Raw genomic sequence first — 20,247 nt, 5'->3', positions numbered from 1 at the left:
AGTAGTCCTCATAACTGAGTTAATGGAACTTTAGCTGTTAATGTCTGCTGGTGACTGTGCTACACGTGCAGGATGAGCTTTTATTGTCAGGTTATTGTTAACAGTTCCTTGCTAACAGCCACAGAAACTGGGGCTTCACCCCATTGCCCTGCCCCTTCCCTCGCCCTTGGGGTAAGAACCAAGATCCCTGGAGGTGGGCAACGGGTCCACCTCATCCCTCCGTCCAGCTCCCGCCGTGGTAATAACAAACAGAACGTGAATGAGCCGCAGGGGTCCTGGATTGTTGACTTAGCTTTTTATTTGTACAGAGAGACAGAGCAGGGAGTGAAGAATGAACGTAAACAGGAACGCTGCTGCGGGGAAGGCAGAGCTGTGGCTGCCAGCTCGACCCACCAGCTACAGACCCAGCTTCGCATCAGGTGAGAGAAATCAGGGATACAGGATTTGGGGATTGAAAAAAAAAAAAAAAAAAAAGGCTCAGAAAGCAATAGAACAGTGTTACCTTGCTTCATGTTTCACTTAGATTGGGGATTGGGTCTGTTCTAGGTCAGCCTCCTCCTGTCATTTTACTAGTAACAGCAGCAAAGAGAATCCCCCATTGCAATGAGAGTGGTCAGTGTCTTTTAAAGCAAACTGAACAGAAAACAGGTCAGATGCAGCACAAGGTTTTAGACAACAAGTCAACACAATCATTCTGGAGGTTAAAGTTTTAAAACATTAAATAAATTACTAGCCAAAACACCCCTATGTTAAATACTGAAGTAATAATAAGCTAAATCCAGTTACTACTCGTAGCAGTGCAAACCAAAATAGCAGCATTCATACGCAAGTGTGATTTCAGTGTAAACACTTGAATTCATCACTGAAAACGCACAGAACGGGGCTGGCTGGGCCTTAAACACTCAGTTCTCCCCAAAACCTGAGCCCGGAGGCCTCGAGCGCCCGCCTGGCTCGCAGCCTTCCCCCAGCTCCCCTTTCCCAGGGACGTGCTGGGGAGCACAAACCCACCCCCGGGGCCCAGCGTGAGCCACAGACCCCCGTCCCCAGCCCCTGCGGGTTCAGCAGCCGCTGTTTGGTGCGAGGCTCTCGGTGGCTGCTCTGGCAGAGTTAAAGCGAAGGCCGGGAGGGACGCGCGGGGCCCTGAGCAGCCGCACCAGGACCTGGCTGAGCTTTGCTGGGAGCCGCCGCGGGCTGCCGAGCTTTTGCCTTGGGATTATTTCTGAAGGCTGCGCTCTCCCGACTCGACGTTCAAGGGACAGAATTCCTCAGAAAGCAGAATCAGACGTGGTGTCGTCCAGCGCGGGGGCCGGCTCCTCGGGTGCGATGCTGACAGTCTGGCCGCGTTCTCCTGCCCACCCGCCCCGGGGAGCGGAGCAGTCCCCGCAGCCCCCCCCGAGGCTCCGGGGGCACCCCCTGACCCAGGGCCGCTCTGGAGCGCATCGTGTCAGAGCCGCCTCGCCCAGACTCTGCGTTTTGGCAGGAACCTGCAGCCCTGCCTCACACCCCCCCCGCGTTGGCCCAGCCGGCGTTTTGCCGAGGACCAGGGGTGTGATTTTTTTATTTTTTTTTTTGGGGGGTGTGTGTGTGTGTGTGTGATTGATTTCCAGCGCCCAGCCGGGCCGTCCCGACGGAGCCACGCGAGGCTGCACGGGTCGAGGCGACGCAGGAATCCTCGACGGCGACGGGGGAATCCACGGGACATCCCCCCCCTTCGCTGCCGGGCGGTGCGACCGGGCAGGGCGGCGATTCCTGACGCCGAGGGACCCCCCCGGGCCCCGCTACCGCCGCCGGACGGGCTTGTAGACGCAGACGGCCATGAGGATGATGGTGAGCAGGAGGGCGCTGAGGATGCTGCCCAGCAGCACTGCGGGAGGGCGACACGTTAGGGTGTGAATGCGTCCACCCCCCCGCTCCCCGAACCCTGGGGCGTCGCCCCAAAATCGAGCTTTAAAAATAAATAAATCAAAACCCAAGCAGAACGATGCCCAAGCGCTGCTGCCGGGTCTGGAACCAGCCCCCGGTCGCTCCTTACCCAGGTTCTGCTTCTGCAGCACCGCGTAGGGCCGGCTGCGCTCCGCCGGGGCCAGCAGGGCCAGCGCGGCCAGCGCCCAGCCCCTCACAGTCGCCAACGCCATCGCCACCGGCCAATCCCCCCCCCCGCCCCCTTCCCTGACCGTCACCCCCCCCCGGGCCTTTGTGGGCCCGGCCCGGCCCTTCCTCTTCCGCCGCCCCGCCCCGCCGGGCCCGACCTTCCGGTGTTACCGGCCGGGATGGGCTGGGGGGGGTCGGGGAGCCGTCCCGGGGGGGTCTGCACCCCCGTGTGCTTCATGTGCCCCCCCAAATCCCCGTGTCTTCCCCCAGCATCATGCGTATCCCTAACCCCGTGTGTATCCCCCAGCCCCCTGTGCCCCCCCCCTTAATCCCATGTGCCCCCACAAGCCTCAAGTGCTTCCCCGCAGCCCCCTGTGCCCCCCCCAATCCCCCAGCTCTCAGCTACACCCCCACTTCGCTCTGCATCGCCCTGAGCGAGCGCGGGAGCCGCGGGGAGGGGACGGGGGGGTGAGGGCGTTGGGGGGGGCAGGCGCTGGGGAGCGTTTCGTAGGCCCAGGAGCTGCTGAGAGCGCTCGAGGCCGCGTGGCTGAGGCCACCTTGGAAGCGACGTCACATTCGGGGGGAGGCGGCAGGTGGCTGCTTCACCCCGACCCCAGTATCTGGTTTGTGAATGAGATGTGTTACAGCATTTTCTTTTTCAAAATGCCGCGGGCCACCTCATCTCCCACAGCTGACCCCCCTGGCTCAGCAGAGCTGCCGCAGCGGGGCGGCGGGAGGGACCGACCAGCCCTGCTGCACCCGCGCGCTCCTTGGGGGGGGCCCACATAATTTATTTACCAGACTTTTGCTTTTTGCAACAGAACGAAATATTTGTGTGTCAGGGCAGCGACCTCCCCCAGCCTGGCCCTGTGCTCTCAGCTGCGGCGCTTCAGCGAGCTCCGGCTCCTCTCCCTTGTCTGATCTCCTAGTGGCTGGTAGCGGGTTTATTTTCCATGTCACTCGGGGCCGAGGGCACGCGCTGCTCGGGGCTGAGGCCAGGCCGCCTGCGTCCCTGAGCCGGGCGTGGTGAGGGCTTGCGCCGTCGGACGGCGATTCCCCGCCGCTGCGCCTCCGTCTTCGCCAGGAGTCGGGATTCGCCTCCAGAACTTCGCTCCCAGCCCACGGGACGCAGCGGCGGGGCCCTGCCGTGGGTCAGAGGTTTTCCAGGCCGTGCTGGCCGTGCCGCTTCCATCGAGACGCTCGTTGGACTCGATGGAGCTGCCGCCGGCACGTGCAGCCGCCGGGGGAGACGCGAGGGGCGGTTTGCTGTGGGGAGGGTGACGGCAGCTTCTCTTCTGCCTGTCCCGCTGCTCTGGTGGGGCAGGAGCAGGAAGGGTCCCCCAGGGATGTGCCACCACCAGGCTACGGGGCGGGTGACATGCACACCGCCTCGGCTTGGGGGCCCCGTGTTGTTTTCTCTGGCCGAATGCAGACGGCGAGGCGCTGGAGGGTGTAAGCAGGCAAAGAAAAAAGGTGGTAATGGGTTTCCCTCCTGCACCGAGGTCTGGGGCTGCCTGCCCTGCTCTGCCACGCCAAAGCTGTCCCCACCACAACCTCGCTCGCTGCAGCAGCGGGCAGGAGATGTCCCAAAGCTGGGCTGAGAGCAGGGGTGACGGTAGCCCCGCTGCCTCCCAGACAAAACCACAGCTTCAGAAATAAGATGTAAAATTATCAGGCCCTTGAGCCACTCTCCTCTGAGCCCTTTTCCAAGCAGCAATCCAGGCGCGATTGAATTGCCACATGTACAAAGATGCTGAGGAGGCATCAACCGTCTGCCCAGTGCCCTGGGCTGGGGCTGACCCGGGTGGGGGTCCCTGCCCACCCCCAGCCCGCACAGGGGCTGTGGATCGCCCACCCCGCCCCTCACCTGCTTGAGGGACCCCGGTGTCCAGACGAGCTTGTACACCATGTAGACAGGGATGCAGACAAAGGACGAGGCTCCGATGAGGGACCCCACCGAGATGCTCCACTCGGGGTACTGGTAGTCGAAGAGCGTCAGAGGCGGCTGCTCCAGGAGGGAGCTGATCACGATGAACTGTAACGAACGAAGCGGGGGTCGTTAGGGGAGGATGCTCGCGGGGCCAGACCGCGGCAGGATGTGCCCCACTGCCTGGCACAAGCAGCGCAGGGCTGTACAGCGGCAACACCCCCCCACCACCACAATGTGGGTGTCCAGAAAAGCTCTTCTGGGCCAGCCGGGCACCCAGGTGGGCCGTGGCATCGCCCCAGCCCCGGCTCGTCCTGTCGGTGAACACCGGCTGTCCCGCTGCCGCCGCTGCTTCCCTCCCCGCGGGGGGCCAGCGTGGACACTGCGGGGACGTTTCCCAGGCTGTCACCCCTCGCCAGGCGTGGGCTGGGAGGCCTTCACCTCACAAACCCCGCCGAGACGGTGGCCTGCGCAGGCTGCGTGTCCCTGTGCTGAACTGGAATCGTTTGCTGCCTGCTTTGATTATAACACTTCTCTCTTAATAACCTGGGCAAAGCACTTCGAGCTGTAATTAATCCTCACAAGGCCTCTTCTCCTGCAGATCTGGAGAGATTAGGCCCCTCTGCCTCTCGCAGACAGCAGCCTTTGAAGTGCTGGGGGAGCTGGCGTTTCAAAGGGGACGGATCCAGCCCGGCACACAGCCCCGCGCTGCCCCCAGAGCCCCCCCCGTGGCCGCTCACGCAGCGCAGGAACCCACGGCCCAGGAGGGTGAAACGAGGCTGCACTTGTGCCCGTGTGAGCACCCAGCTGCCGGCTCCCTGCTTTCCCCTGAAGCTGCAGAAGAGGCTGGAAAATGTATTTCCAGCTGCTTTCCTTGGTGCAACCCGCCGTTGCGGAGGCTGCGGGCAGTTTGTCGTTGCCCATCGCCGGAGCCGCGGCGTGGGGAGCGGGCAGGGAGGGCTGGCACGAGGCCCGCCAGCCCCCGCCGGGACCCTGCTCCACCTCCTTCACCCCGCGCCCGGGGAGCTGCGTGGCAGCAGCAGCTGAGGAGGGCAGAGCAGCGTTCGGAGGGGGGTTGCCAGGCCGGTCTCTAGGTCAGGCTGCAGCTACTCACCGCTAACAAGGCAGGGCTGATGGCGACCCAGCACACCTTCCAGAAGAGCCCCGGGGTGAAGCCCAGCATGGCTTTCACGTCGTGGGAGAACCTCTGTATCCCTGCGGAGGAGAGAGCTGTCACGGCCCCGGAGACCCGCCGAGGACGTGGCTACAGGGACACGGACACGACGCCCTGCGTGCCCCATGCCAGTCCCACATGTGCTTCTTCCCCCAAGCCCCAGCACTTACACACGTGTAGTGCCTGCAGGATGTTTTTTCATATCAGAGGCCGTTTCTTACCATAAAACCAGGAGACAGCTATCGTTTCCAGTAGTACCACTGCCAGGATCGAGCAGCCAGCACCAAACTCCTCCAGCAGCTTCACCACGTAGGCGCCCCCCTGGAAGAGCACAAGGGAGGGGATGGCGGCTGCAGACCCCGAGGGGATGCTCATTGGCAAAGCCCCGCGCCGGGGGTTGTTGGAGGAACGAGTGGGTGAGTGGTGGGGATGAGAGCAGAGCGGTGCCCGGCGGGACTCACGTAGGTGAGGGTGCTCAGGGAGCCCAGGAAACAGACTGTGATGAGGCCGAGGACAAAGACCTCCCGCCGCCCAGCCAGGACCTGGGGGTACTCATCCATCACGGCCGTGATCACGGCCTCCAGGCCCCCGAACTGCAAAGGAAACATGGCGTGAGGCAGAGAAACGAATTGTGGGGCCAGTCCTGTTCTTGGATAAAACCTTAGAGAAGGACCGGGGGGGGGGGGGGGGGGGGTTGGTTGCCAGCTGGCTGAACAGGAGCCAGCAGTGTGCCCAGGTGGCCGAGAAGGCCAGTGGCATCCTGGCTTGTGTCAGCAATCGCAGGGGGGGTTTAGTCTGGAGAAGAGGGGGCTGAGGGGAGACCTCCTGGCCCTCTGCAACTCCCTGCCAGGAGGGGGCAGACTCCGAGGGGGGCTGCATGCCCGCGCTGGGAGGGCTCAGGCAGGCAGCCCTCCTTCCCGAGGCCGTAGGTCCCCTTGTCACCCCGCTGTGCCCCGTGGGACACGGTCTGTTGTGCTCGTCGGAGTTCCCTACCGTGCTGTCCAGCCCCAGTGTTATCATCATCAGGAAGAATACGATGGCGAAGAAGGTGGATCCCACCATGTTGGCAATTGCTTCAGGGTAGGTGATAAAAAGGAGGCTTGGCCCTAGGAAGGGACACTGGGCTGGTTTGCCATTCCCCAGCAGTGGTGGGAAGGCGTGTGGGGATGATGCCCCAAAGCCAGAGCGGCCGTGCCCAGCCCCGGCTGGGGTACAGGGGCTGGACACCCGCTGCCCTGCGCTCCCAGGCACAAGCCCCCGCGCCCTGGCCGGCCCCAGCACCGTCCACCCCCCGGCCCCCATCAGCTGCAGCAGCGCACGGAGCCCGGGGGCAGCTGGGCACAGCGGGGCGGGGATGGGGCAGCTGCGCTGGATGGGGCAAACCTTTATCTCTCGCGACATCCTCCACCTCCACGTCCCTCATCTCGGCCATGTAGCCCAGCACGGTGAAGATGACGAAGCCCGAGAGGAAGCTGGTGAGGCAGTTCACCACGCTGGTGACCAGCGCATCCCTGGAAGGCAGAAAGCGAGAATCCCAGAATCATCCGGGTTGGAAAGGGCCTTGCAGCTCCTCCAGCCCCACCATGACCCTCCCCCTGACCGTTCCCAACTGCCCCAGATCCCTCAGCGCTGGCTCAGCCCGACTCTTCAACCCCTCCAGGGATCCCGGGGACTCCCCCCTGCCCTGGGCAGCCCATTCCAACGCCCAACAGCCCCTTCTGCACAGAAATCCTTCCTCAGAGCCAGCCTGACCCTGCCCTGGGCAGCTTGAGGCCGTTCCCTCGGGGCCTGGCGCTTGTTACGGCCAAGAAGACGTGTCCTGGCACAGAAACCCCCCTCTGGTTCAGCTCTCGCCCCGGCCTGGCTGCCCTGGTCGCCTGTACTCCCGCCACTTCCCTCCCCTGGCTCCCCACACCAAACCCCTCCGTAAAATGGGGAAGGATGCTCAGCCCGCGGTGCAGGAGCCGACGGGACGTGGCTCCGCAGCAGGAGCCGGCGCAGCCCCCGTGCCCGCAGGGACCCACGGCTGCGGGAGCTCACCGGTAGCAGTTGTTGTGGAAATGGTTGTAACTGGCCAGAGCGAGGAGGACACCGAATCCAGGGCCCAAGGAGAAGAAAATCTGTGCAGCTGCATCTACCCAAACCTGGCAGGAGAAGCGACAGGCAGGCTGGAGAACGGGCAGGGGACCCCGGGGCTGGGAGGTGCCGCTTGGCATGTGCCCACCCCTGGCATGTGCCCACCCCATGGCACAGGGATGGGCTCGGCGTTGGCACACGCTGCCAAACCTCCTCTTTTGCCTGCCCCGACCCCGTGAGATGTCCCGGAGCTGCCACGGGACAGAGGGAGCTCGTTTCCACCCCGGGGTCCTGCAGCAGCAGAATTAAGCAACACCATCTGTGTTCCCCCGTGCCTGGAGCAGGGACAAAGTCAAGGGGAGCCCCAGGACCCCCATGCCCCCTCCTACCCGGGCGGGTTGGTTGCAGCAGTGCAGCCCTGATTCCCTTTAATGAGAATTCTCAAGTGCTGCCTGGTAATTACCCACAGGAAGGCTATTGTCAGGCCAGGGCGAGAACACGGCGCAAACAAAACCCAGCGGCGATGAGATGGGTGATTCAATTATAGATTTACATTTCCAAGAGCCTGTCCAGGGCGTCTTGTTTCTGTAGGAACAAGGGGCCCGTCGCCCTGCGGGGCCAGAGGGGTGGGTGTGTGTGCTGGGGAGGGCTCTGGGTGCTGCGGGGGGGGCAGCCGGGGGTCCCGCCGCGCACTCACCGCGGTGCTCAGGAGCTTGCCCCAGTCTGGGCGCAGGTAGAAGACGACCCCCCTCCAGGCGCCGGGCAGGGTGGCCCCCCGGACCAGCAGGATGAGGAGGACGACGTAGGGCAGCGTGGCCGTCACCCACACCACCTGGAGAGACGCGGCCCTCAGACCCCCACAGCTGCTCCTCCCAGCACCCAAACCGCCCGCGTCGGGCCTGGCCTGGTGCTGGGGTGCCGGGAGGAGGCAACACCCCTTGGTTAAGCAGCTTCACCAGGGCTTGGGCCCTCCTGCCTGGCCCTGGCCACGGTGGGGACGCTGCGTGCCCGGCTGCAAGCCCCCACGTGCCCAGGGCTCCGGCATGGCTGGAGCCGGAGCCCCTCTTTCTTACCTTCCCAGAGGTTTTCACCCCTTTCCACAGGCTGAAGTAGACGATGGTGAAGATGAGGAAGAGGCAGAGGAGCAGCTGCCAGTGAATCCCCCCTACATCGTACAGACCCCCGGATTTCTGGATCTCCAGGACCTTCCTCCTGCGGGCAGGGATCCCCACGGCCGGGGAGGGTGTCTCAGCTCTGCCCTGGGAGGCTCAGCCCTGGGCAGGCAGCGCCCCAGCACTCTGGGAACGGGGACCATGAGCTCCCCAAGAGCATCCCCACGTGAGAACCTGCTCCTCGGCCCCGCTCCCCCTGCGGCAGACCCCCCCGGGGATGTGCCCCGGCTTAAACACATCACCCATCCAAGGACATGCGTGCGCTTACGTGTAAAACTCCTCAGCAGGGGACCTGGAGAAGTTGGTCCAGGTCACGTTGCTCCTCCCGAAGTAGTTGGTGCAGTCGGGCGTGTTCCAGGGGTTGTCACAGCTCGCCCAGGGCAGGGTGCCCGAGAAGGACGAGTAGAAGTAGTAGAGAGCCCAGGCAATGATGGTGTTGTAGTAGAAGGAGACGTAGAGGCCGATGATGCAAATGGCAAAGCCGATGCCTGGGGAAAGAGGGGGGCAAACTCAGCAGCCCCCGCTGGTCCAGCCCAGGCCCCGCGTGCGCTGGGGGTCTCTTACCTTTGAAGATGGGGCAGATGCGCTTCCAGATGGGGATGACGCCCGTCCGGTGGAACTGCCCCAGGGCCAGCTCCATGTAGAAGAGGGGCACTCCTCCGAAAACAGCCATCAGCGTGTATGGGATGAGGAAGGCTCCTGCAGGCGAGCAGCAGAGCGGCGCTGACCACCGAGCCCAGGCAGGCTGCGGGCGAGCAGGGGGGGTCTGCCACCACCCTCCCTCCCCACGCTGCCAGGACGGGACCCGGCGCAGCTTCGGATGCGTGTTTGTAAAGGTGTTTTGCAAAAGGTCCGCTCAGAGCGGGTCATGGGGGTGAGGACCCCGCTCGGTGCCCCAGGTTCCCGGGCTCCCTTCGCCGGGGGGGGATCGTGTGGCCAGGAGGGTACAAAGAGCCACAGAAACCATCGGGGTGCAGGGGATGGGGCACCAACACCTCTCAGGTCTAGAGGAGTTTTGGAGAAAGTCCCACTGAATGTGCACAGTCACCCCAAGACACAAATAATTAACGCTGTAATCTGCATTATTCATAACCATGTCACCTACGCTGGTGCCCCATGGAGGTTTGGGAACCGGCTCCTCAGAACCGCTCTGCTGGGATTAGTTAATTTAACCCCCACAGCTCCTCTCTCTCAGAGCCCTCCAAGCGCTGGGGGAGGCGGGTGGGGCAGCACCCCCAGCACCCTCCTGCACCCCCCCCGATTGCCAGGCAGGGCTGCTGGCCCCGTGCTCCTGCCAACAGCCCTCCAGGGTTCTCCTCTAGGGACGTCCCCAGCTGGCGGGGGAGCCCAGCCCCGGCCTGGCCCAGCGCTCCCGCTCTGCGGGCCCGTCCTGACCCTGCCACGAGCTGCTGGTGGAAGCCCTCACCCTCCTGGGCAGGGGGAGGAAAGCGTCTGCCCGAGCCACATCAAAGAAGAGTGGCTAAAGTTTTCTCCGAGTCCCGCAGGAGTAAATCACAAATAGCTGTGCTTCAGTGTGGGCACCTGGGATCCACATTTTAGCCTTGAGTATGGTACTAATTATCTCCTCCTAATTTTCCAAAGCAGTAGAGGATGTTACCCGAACGCCGACTTTGGCAATTAAATCCACTGTGCTTTTGCAAACAGCACAAAATTTTCATTCCTCGTTTTTAATTTCCATGCAAGGTGGTTTTTTTTTTTTTCTACTCTGCTCTATTTAAAGCAATTTATTTCGTTGTCACTTACTCGAGGTTTTTTTGCTTCATGGAGCTTTTGTATCTTAACTTTCTGTTGATCACTCCCAGGACTGAACGCCCCGAGCCCTGTCGGCGGCTGGGATGCTTGCGAGGGTTGTATGGAACCACCAGGAAGGATGCTTCCCCGGAGTCACAATATCATAAAGGGTACGAACATCCCCACCCCAAATCTGCAGATTCTTAATCCTTTTATGCAGTTTGGACCAGGCTAGTTTTCTCTTTGTGATCCTAGAGCTGCTAAGGCACCTCTAACCGTGCCGGGGAAGGAGCGAATGACGCCGGGGAAGGAGTGAATGGGGGATTTGGAATGGAGAAAGACACAAAACAGAAAAGAGACAGAGGTCAGGAGAAGTCGGGTCGGTCTCTAAACTGCCCTGTCCAGAGAGGAGCAGCTAGAGACAGAGAAAGAAGAGAAAGAGCGAGTTTCTCAGAATTGGAAAGATGGAAAACAGATTTCTTTCCTCCAAAAGAAGACTTAAATAATCCCAGCAGCGTCCTTACCCCCTCCGTTTTGGTAGCAGATGTAAGGGAACCGCCAGACGTTGCCCAGATCGACGGCGAATCCGATGACCGAGAGCAGGAAATCCATTTTTTTGCTCCACTTGTCCCTGGGGTGGGCTTGTGGCCCCGGGGGTGTGGGGCTGGGTGGGGGAGCCGGGCGGGGGGCTGTGCCCTGCCAGGGTGGGCTGGCGGCGGGCGCCGGGCAGGGCTGCTCTGCCATCCTGCTGCCCCGGCAAATCCTGCAGGGTTCAGGCTGAGTAACTTGGGGACGGGAAGGATTTTTCTGTTGCTGATGACAGATCCGAGGAGGGGAGGGTCAGGCTGACTGCGCTTCCCCACCTCCCGCTGGAAACCCACAGCACGGAGCGGCGGCAGAGAAACCCATCCTCTGATCAAAGGCAGGAGGGGGGAGCAGTTTTCCGAGCGGAGGGCTGAGGCGCGGGGACCAGCCTCACCGCAGGCGGCTCTGCCCCCGCTGCCCCCCGTGGGTGCGTGTCGGGGTCGGGGTGGTGAACCGGGGCCGTGTGTGCACGCAGAGGTGGTGCTCCTTCCTCCTGACAAAATTTCTTTCTCCTTGGTGTATTCTGCAGTTACTACTCTGCGAGTGATGACACCGGACCCCCCCAAAGGCAGGTGACCCCTCGTTCTTGCAGGGGAAGGTCCCTGTGAAGTGTGTGGGGCCTGGAAATGGCCCCTGGCCACGAGGCAAGTGCAGGGCACGAACTGGGCCAGCGCTCGCCGTGAGCCCACCGGCCCCTCGAGCTGCCGGAGCTGCCGGGTCTGAGCCGTCCCGCATCGCCCCGTCTGTCCTCACGGACTTGCCGGGGGGTTTCTGTAGCACGGGGAGGGGGGGGGCGAGTTGTTAGAAGTGAAATAACTCTTCCAGCTCAGACGCCATCAGGGAGGGGATGGCAGCGTACCAACAGCCATTGCTCTCTTGTTTGACAGTTTAATAGTGAATTTTGTCACAAACGAAACGTGCCCGTGCAGGCTGACAGCCCGGGCAGGCCCCCGTGTCTTGTCCCCGGCCGTGACACAGGGGGGCCAGTGCTGAGCGAGCCCGGGGCCATCGGCTGCTCTCAGGGCTCCAGGGTGCTCCAGCCCCAGCTTTAGCAGGCACCCTCATCTGTAATTAAAAGAAACCACAGAAGGGATCAAACCAGGAACCGCCGGTCTTAGGGCCAGGGTTGGCAGGTTGCTGTGACGACGTGACGCAGCCGCCCGGCGTCTGCCCAGCACGGGAAACCTCTGGACACTGTTAATCCTTCAGGCACACGCATGGAGACCCATTAGAAACATCCACTTAAAAACACTTTTTTTTTTTTTTTTTTTTGTGTTTCTGGCCCTGGCTGTGGGGCTGTCAGACCAAGCAGCTCGGGGGCTGGTGCTGGACCCGGTGCTCCGGGTGGCTGCGGCGAGTCAGGTTGGACAGGCTGGGCCTTGCTGTCACCCCGGGACAGGGACACGGCTCTGCCGGGGGACAACATCACCCCCCCGGCTCCTCCCCTGCGCCGTGTGAGCTCGAGAGCCCTGGGAATGGGATTTTTTTAGTCTTAACCACCTACCCCTCCTGCGTTTGGCTGCCCCCCCACCTCACCGTGTACCCCCTGGCATTCCCTGACCCGGAGCGGGGACCCCAGCAGCAGAGGGTTGAACTTGGGGTGTCCAGCCCCGAGCTGCCCCCTCCCTGCGCAGGGGGGGCTGTGCTCAGCACCACTTCTCCCTCTCTGCTTGAGGAACGTGAAATTCTTATTCCTTTTAACACCTTTCGTTTGAAAACGCATCGATTTTCTGCTCGTGGGCTTACGAGGAGTGACTGGTAAGAGCTCTCTGCACGTGAGGGGGTTTCGCTGGAGGGTGTCAGGGTGATCCCACACACGGAGCGGGGAGCGAGCGGAGGTTGGGGGGTCCCGTTGTGGCCAGACAGAACCCCCCCTCCGTGGCCCCGCCAGGTTTGCCGGTGTGGCTCTCCCCCGAGCTGAGGTCTGGCACGAAGGTGAGGGACAATTAATCTCCTGGGGGTTTACAGAGGATTCGTGTCCCTCCCGGGGCCGCGCAAAGCCGTGAATTTCAGCGGCAGCCCTTGTCACAAAAGGCGAGGGCTGCGGGGGCTGTCGGGGGGGCTGCAGTGGTCCCTCGCTTAGGGATGAAGGTGAGAAATCCCCTTTGCCGCCATGATCTGTCTGAGGAGCGTGCTGGGGGGAGCAAGGATTGATCCCTCCCGACCAAGAACCATTTTAAGGGCATAAATGACAGAACAGAGACAGCTGGTGCCATAGCAACTGTAAAAAACCAAAAGCTCTGTCTCTGTGGCTGACCCTTCCCTTCCCCGGGTAGTTCCCAGGCAGTGGCTCGGTGTGCTGAGCGGGGAGACCCTCCTGCTCCCCGTCCTGCTCCCTGCGAGGAAGCCACAACAGACGGGCTCAGGGTCGCTCCCAGCCCTGACGGGAGGAGCTGGCGGGCGGTGGGAGAGGTGGTCTGGGGGGAGCAGGTGCCCCCCAGCACCCTCGGGGTGGGGTGTCGGGCTGCGGCCACTTCCCGGGTGCGAAGCAGCATCGGTTCAAACGCTGACATCTTTTGAGTACTAAGCTACTTGCTGCCCTGAAGAGCCTCTTGTTTTCTCCACAGTCATCTTTTAAACGACACCGAGGAGAGGCCCAAGGTGGGCTTTGTGCTCACACCCTGGGCAGAGCCGGGCCCGCAGGACCCACTCGGCTCTAACGGTTCGCACAGCAGCTCCGAGCAGAGCCACACGCCGGTTCTGAGCGCAGGGACGTGCGGCCTGTCCGCTGCGAAAACCTCCCCGCGCCGAAGCACCAACCAGCATCGGCTGCCCAGCACACCAGTGCTGCTCGGCTCCAGCCGTGCCGGTGGTTCCAGCAGCCCGACAGATCCCCCCCAGTGCTCCCATCCCGCCCCCCCAGCTCCCACCTTCTCCCTGGGTGCCCGATCGCCCCCCCGTGACACCCGCTCCGACCCACTAACGTGCCTGTCTCTGCTCCGGCATCGGGTCAATGCTGCTGCTGTCAAATCAATGAGGAGAGAGCTTTGAAATTGCAATTATTTTTTTTTTTTTCTTAGAAGCTGCAAGCTGGAAAAACCGCGGCAGGTTCCCAGGGCTGCTGGAGACGGGAGGAGGGCAGAGGGAGAGGTGTCTTTGGGAGATGATCCTCACTGCGAGGAGTTGTGCTCCCCAGACTCAGCCCTCGGCACCTTGCGAGCACTGAGCTCCCAGCGGGATCCCGGCTCTGCGACCCACCGGAGAGATGAATTTTCCCCCAAGTTTTGTTTATTCTGCTCACGGTTTTCCAGCCCCGGTGTAAGGGGCTGTTGCGTGTTGCTCCAGCCTGGCCCATCAACTGTAGAGCGCGTGGGGCTCTGTGTGCCCATCAGTGACACATCAGACCAGGGAGTTTTCTGGGTTAAATGTTTATTAAATGTTAAATGTTAAATGTTAATTTTCCCAACTGCAGCCAAATATTTTTGTCTGTCATCTGACATTCGATTAGAAGCGCTTCAGAGAGGAGCCTATGGAGGCTACGTAACATTTGAAAAAATACAGAGCTGAAGTCAGGGGTGCTGGATCCCAGCATTCATTTTTGGCCTGTGGTGGGGAAGGGGAGGCTGTGACGGCGGCTCTGCCTTTCCTTTGCTGCAGCTCAGGCTCTGAAAACCGGCTGATCCCCGCGCATCACCCATCACGCTGCCTAAATACCCCGGGCAGCGCAGCCGGACGGACTCTGCGCGCTCCTTCACCACTTTACTCTTGCTTTTTCCTGTTATTTTCTTTACTCAAAGCACAAATCACTTTAGATTAAAATGTAGGCTTTAAATCTAGCTCAAATCAGATTTAAATTTGAATTTCCATCGAGTTAGGAGTTGTTTCTAAACCGTACGATTATTTGATTAGCAGATTGCTTTTATCCTACCTGCGCATGCATGCAGTGAAATGCAGAGGAGTGAATTGTGGTCTTAAAACAACTATCCTGTTTAAGCTGCAGAGGCAGCAGTGGGAAATTTAATTTAATTAGCATGATACTCAGAGATGTAACTTAATCACATTAAGCATAGATCAATGTGCTTTCATTTAAGCTCTCCAGACCTCAGAAAACAGGGGCCAAGCATCTCCCACCCATCTTTAATCCAGGGAGAAGCAGAATTTTCCAAGGAAAAGGAACCAGCGATGCTGATAGAAATTTTGTCCCTGGGCTTGTTTTAGGTAATTTCTCCCCAAAGGAAGGTAATAAATGAGTTAGGGCTCCCACCCCCTGTATAGCACAGTTGCTCCTGGGAAGAAGACAGGTAAATCGCTCGTCGTCCCTCTCCAATGGCCTAAGCGTTGCCTTACTGGGTCACAGTCCCGCCAACCCCCCTGAACTCTCCAGCTTGTTGGGCGCGTGGACGCTGCCCACCCCGTGTCAGCCTGGAGAGCTGCAGAGATTGACAGGACTGAAGATCGTATAAAACCAGCACGGTTCGTTAACAGGAATCGAAATGATCTTCTCGCTCCCCTGGGCTTCCCTCTGCTGTGCATCTGAGTGGAGCTCCCCAGGTACTCGTGGCTCCCCCGAGCTCGGCAGAGCCCAGGGGGGGTGTGGGCTCCCTCGGCATCGCCCCTCGGCCGCATCCTGCCAGTACGGGCGCGGGGGGGGCCAGGCAGGGCTTGTCCGGAGCACAAGCACTGCGGCAGAGCTGCCGAGGGGTTCTGGGCGCTCTAAAAGTTGCTTGGGCTCATCTTGGCTCTTAAAGTAAGTGGGGTTGGTTTGTTTGTTGGGAAAAGTCCTTTTGGTTCAGCTTGGACAGATGTGTTTCCCTGACTGAGGTGCTCAACTGAGCAATTTCTGGTGTGCCCTGACAGCCAAGGGGCAGGGCAATGTCTCCAACATAATTTTCACAACAGCAAAAGTGAGAAGCAGGCAGGAGAAACTCACCTGCCTGCCTGAGGCCAAGTTCGAAGCTCTGTCAGGCAGCCCAGGCTCTCCTGGCTGGCCCATGCTGTCGGTTTAAGTCAGTCTCACCCTGGGCTGGAGAAGCTTTAGAGAGCCCAGAGATGTGCAAGGTGCCGTGCGTGACGTGTCCGTGCTGTGTCCCGGCTCCCCGGAACGGGGCACCTCTTGGGTGTCAGCACCCACACGTGTGAAGGGGAACGGCTGCCCGCCGTCCCAGCCTCGGCTCGGGGTCAGGGCCGTGAGCTGGTGACTGGATTCACTGCTGATATCCCATGGTGCTCCTACATCGATGCCTTCGTGACAGTTGCTTATTAGCCTGTCTTAATTGCCCGTTCAAAGCCGTAGGGCCCGTGGTCATCAAGGAATGGCAGGTGGGGCTGCGGAGGAGCAGAGCTCCAGCGTGAGCACAGCCCGGCCAGGCCTGAAAACCCCCAGTCTCCTGCCTCGTGGCACCTTCAGTCCTCCCCCTCCCGCACCCCTTTTGGAGGAAGGGGACCCCATATGCAGGACAGACCCCAGCGCAAGCAGGAGACATGCAGTGGTGAGACTGGGCAACCGGGCTCGCTGCCTCGAGGGTCCGCAGCCGGTGGTCGAGGGGAGCAGAGCTGCAGCCGGACGGACAAACCAGGCGTGTGATGCCCCCACCTGAGGCCAGGGGCGATTCCCCGGGCTGAGAGCGGAATTCTGAGGGTCAACCAACACTCAGTGACCGCAGACGGGAGCTGTGACCCCCACCAGTGGCACCCGGAGCTGCCCAGACGAGATTCCCCCCGGTCCCGGAATCTTGCTGGGATCCACCTGACTCAGCAATCACACACACCCAAGCAAGCTGGCCCTGTTGCTGCAGCTCAGTAACGTCTGCGCTGCCACCACCTCTGTTCACAGGGTATTTAGCAAGCAAATAAACAGTGGAAAGCAAATAGAGTACGAGGAAATAGGATTTCTTTACAATGGATATATTCTCCTGGCCCCTGTGCCAGCGGTAAAGTACAGAAGGGGCCGAATTCTGATTAATCCTGAGTCCAGGGCTCCCTCCTGCTCTCCTGGCTGGCGGGGGCTGGCGGGACAGGCGGCTCCCGCTGTCTTCAGGGCCACCGAGCACCAGCACGGAGCAAAAAGCAGCCGCTCTGCTGCCGGGGCCGCGGCCCAGGGCTGCAGGGGCCGGCGGGGCTGGGAGTTTGTAACGGGACGGCAACTTCCCCGCTCTCTGCGCCGGGCTCGCGTCCCTTCCCAAGCAAGGGCGGCGAGGGCCAGCCGGGGTGCGATGGTGGCCAGCGGCTGCGTGCCGGCGTGCAGCGTGGCCAGGTCGCGCTAATGCGGTTTGTAGTTATGGGAAACCGGACTGCGAAGGAGCCGGGATGCTGTTTCTATGGAAATGTCCTGGAACAGCAAACGAGGGAAGAGAAAAACAGGCGGCGCGTTAATGGGAGCTGCTCGGCGGGGCTTTCTCCGGAGGGGCTGTGGCGGAGGCAGCTCGGGTCTCCTGTGAGTGGGTCACCGCGGGGCAGGATCGCCCTCCGGCTGTGGAAGCGCCCTCGGGAGCCTCCGGGACGGCCCCGGGCTGCGAGGACGCCATCGCTTCGCACCTCCGTGTGACCCCCGAGCTCCCCATGTTACCTCAAAGACTGTTTCGACAAGGACTGGGGTTTACACACCGAGGGCTCGGCCGGGCTTCGGCCTGCGCCCCGTCCCCGCGTCACCCCGCGTCACCCCGTGTCACGGGCCCTGAGGGGGCACCTCGGCCCCAGGTCGGGGGGTGCCAGCGCTGGGGCGGGGTGTCCCTGGTGGGGGTCCCTGGTGGGGGCGAGCGCTGGGCCCGACTGTGGCCCCGCTGGAGGGGCCTGGGCCTAGCCGGGGCCCCCCGTGCCGTGGAACCGGGCCCGCTCGAGGCCCGTCCGAGGGCCGGGGCCTGGCCGGGGTCCCCCCGCCCCTCGAGGGGCCGAGCCCGGTGCGGGTCCCCGCCGGGTCCCTGGGGGCCCGGGGCCGCTCCGCGCTGCCCCCCCCGGCCCCGTTGCCGGGGTGGCCCCGTGGCGCGGATTGGCGGCGGCGGCGGCGGCCCCACCCCGGCGGGCGCGGGTGGGCGGCGCGGCCCGGTCGGCCCGGCCCGGCCCGGCCCCGCGGAGCGGCCCCGCCGTCAGTCTGCCGGCGCTGCGGAGCGGAGGAGCGCGGCCATGGCGGCGGCTCCGGCGGGTGGGTAGGGCGGCGGGGCCGGGGGCGGCGGCGGCGGCGGGGCCGGTGGGGCCGGGCCGCGCTAACGGGCCTCTCTCCCCCCCTTCTCCCCACAGAGACGGAGACCCGGCAGCGGCTGCTGCGCACCGTCAAGAAGGAGGTGGGTGCGGGACCGCGGGAGCAGCCCCGGCTGCCCGGTCGCGGCTCGGTGCCCCCCGGCTCCGCGGTGATGCGGCGGGACCCTGCCCGGAGGGGAGCCCCGGCCCCGGGCTCGCCAGCCCGCAGCGTCCCGCAGCTCCCGCCGCTGCTGCTGCAGCGAATTTAACAGTGTCGTGTGTGTGTGTCCCCCCCTTCCCCCCCAAAAAAAAACCAACCCCAACAACCCACAAAACCCAACTAAAACCAAAGCACAACCCCGAGCGGGGCTGCGGGGGAGCCCAGCCCGGTTCCCGGCGAGGTGGGGGAGCATCCCTCCGCGGCACCGGGGAATTTTAGCACCCCGGTGTCCTGTATCTTTTGAAAATTGCCTTTTGCCGGTGGCAGAGCCGCTTTCTCAAGTTGTGATTTTTTTTCTGCAGGGGAAAATGGGGTGACTCCGGGTGCTGCTGACCTCGGGAGCTGGGGTGGGACGGACCCCTCGTTGCGCTTTGGCCGGGCGGGAGGCAGCCGGGTGTCGGGGAGCAGGAGAAAAAACGGGGAACATGCACGTGTGTGTGTGCGTGTCCAGCACAAAGCGATGGCGTTTTACATCTCCTTGCTCTGGTCTCTCTTCTCTGGGCATCTTTAACTCTCTTAGTTTATACTGTGTTTTTTGCAGAGCTTGGTGTTTGTTACTGTGCGTGGCGTTAACCCGGTGAGCTGACGGTAGATCCAGAGAGGGAGCCGGGAGTCCCCCGGCTCTGCCACGCAGCTGGTGTGTTGCTGGTGCTGGAGGTGGGTGCGTGGCCCGGCGGGGCCGTCTGAGCCGCCCGGCCGTGCCTGCTGAGCCTGAGTGTCGTGGGACCTGCAGCAGGGACACCTGGGCTTGCTGTGCCCAGTGGTGGAGCGTTGGGTGGCCGGGAGCTGCTGTCACCTCCTGCCCGTGGTCTGTCCCTGCAGGTCACCTCCCCTGGGAGTTTGGAGGGCGTGATGTGTGGTGTTTGGTTTGTGAGCATCTTGATAGCCAGTTTATGGGCTCTGGAAAGTGGAACGTCCCTGCCGAGACGCTGCTCGGGTGACCAAGGCCGGTGGGTGGTAGGTCTGGGGAGGGTGACAGCGCAGTGTGTTTGGCTGTTCAGCCAGACCCCTTCCCACCTCTCACCCTGTGCTGGGTGTGGTGGTAAGGAATACCACTTGTTGCCTTGGCAACGGCTATTAAACCAGAAAAAGGGTATGACATTTATTTAGCGTCGGGGATAAAGCTGACATCTCATTATTGCTGTCTGTCTGCGACTCCTCCTGAGTGGAGAGAGACAAAACAGCAGACTGTGCGTCGACTGCCGCTGCGGGCTGGGAGCGAGGAGGATTGCCCATCGTGCTGCTGAAACCGCTGGCCCAGCGGGCGGGGGCTTCCTCCCAGAGCCCGCTGTGGCCTCTGCGAGCTGTCACTGCTCACGAGCATCTTCCGTGCTGTACCGGGCTGCTCTCCCTCTGCTCTTCCTCCTTTGCTTGAGGAAAGCGCAGCTCGTGCCTCGGGGAGGAGAGCTGAAGGTTGTGACGTGCCCTTCCGCTGGCTTTTGGTGGAATAAACGTATCGTACGAGGGTTTGGTGAATGCAGGTGAAGATGGAAGGCGAGGTGGCGTGTGGGGAAAGCCCTTCTGCCCTGGTGAAATGCCACCAGCCAACGCGTCACGGTGCCGTGACGTGGGTGTTTGACACAGTCTAGTATCTCTCCAGCAGCCCTTTAGCAAGGGCAGTGCTGATGCAGAGCAGAGATTTTTTTTTTTTTTTCCCTGCTGGGCTCCTCGCTCTGGGCTCTGCCTCAGGACAGCACTGTGGGTGGGATCTTTTCCCACACAGGTGCTGGGTGCTTGCACTTTCCTTCAGGTTTCTCCCCACTGTCCCAGAGGCTGGCAGGGGCCTTGGTCCAGCGAGGCGGGGTGCTCTGGGGGGGAATTCCCTGTCAGACCCGTGCTCTGCGTGCTCTCCACCTCGGCTTTGCTCTGTTAGGGTTTTAAAACCCTGGGGAAACGTGATCCCATAGGTTACGCAGTTAAGTGTTTAGCAACATCCCTGAAATTGGGAGCTGGTGGGGTGTTCTTTTGCCTGTTGTTCCCTGCCATTGGGCCTGTTTTGCTCATGCTTTTGTTTTTTCTTCCCTCCTAGACTGACCTCAGGTTAAGTTGGGAGCTTGTGCAGGTTCCAAGGAGGAGTAGAAAGGGCCAACTGCAGAAATCTCCTTCCCCCCCTGCCCCTCGTGGAATTTTTGCCTTT

The 20,247-nt window shown here is 61.9% G+C and overlaps 3 protein-coding genes across 5 annotated transcripts in view; 1 reads left to right on the top strand and 2 right to left on the bottom strand.

Annotated features, from left to right (window-relative positions):
* Nucleotides 1–1,575: 1,575 nt before the first annotated feature.
* On the bottom strand, nt 1,576–2,159 carry C17H12orf76 (chromosome 17 C12orf76 homolog). Its single transcript, XM_074921089.1, has 2 exons — nt 2,033–2,159; nt 1,576–1,864 (listed from the first exon to the last, which is right to left on the bottom strand). Exons 1-2 carry the CDS (start codon nt 2,133–2,135, stop codon nt 1,779–1,781), a joined length of 189 nt encoding a protein of 62 aa, XP_074777190.1. The 5' UTR covers nt 2,136–2,159; the 3' UTR covers nt 1,576–1,778.
* Nucleotides 2,160–2,917: 758 nt separating this feature from the next.
* LOC141967338 (sodium-dependent serotonin transporter-like) lies at nt 2,918–10,936 on the bottom strand. The gene is made up of 13 exons (XM_074921020.1): nt 10,717–10,936; nt 9,005–9,139; nt 8,709–8,928; nt 8,342–8,480; nt 7,966–8,100; nt 7,233–7,336; nt 6,576–6,703; nt 6,186–6,298; nt 5,654–5,785; nt 5,414–5,513; nt 5,133–5,233; nt 3,959–4,126; nt 2,918–3,534 (listed from the first exon to the last, which is right to left on the bottom strand). Exons 1-13 carry the CDS (start codon nt 10,934–10,936, stop codon nt 3,454–3,456), a joined length of 1,776 nt encoding a protein of 591 aa, XP_074777121.1. The 3' UTR covers nt 2,918–3,453.
* Nucleotides 10,937–17,785: 6,849 nt separating this feature from the next.
* The window catches only part of SGSM1 (small G protein signaling modulator 1), a 44,820-nt gene continuing 42,358 nt past the window's right edge, over nt 17,786–20,247 (top strand). Inside the window, exons 1-2 of one of the 3 annotated variants that reach the window (XM_074920695.1) lie at nt 17,786–17,855; nt 17,951–17,994. In XM_074920695.1, coding sequence (XP_074776796.1) covers nt 17,837–17,855; nt 17,951–17,994 — 63 coding nt within the window. In that variant the 5' untranslated portion in view covers nt 17,786–17,836. The remainder of the gene's footprint in view (nt 17,856–17,950; nt 17,995–20,247) is intronic. The other 2 variants (XM_074920696.1, XM_074920697.1) reach the window with 2 other exon arrangements.

This window comes from Athene noctua, chromosome 17 (assembly GCF_965140245.1).
Source record: "Athene noctua chromosome 17, bAthNoc1.hap1.1, whole genome shotgun sequence".
Classification (NCBI taxonomy): Eukaryota; Metazoa; Chordata; class Aves; order Strigiformes; family Strigidae; genus Athene; species Athene noctua.
This window is presented reverse-complemented; position numbering and strand designations above follow the sequence as displayed.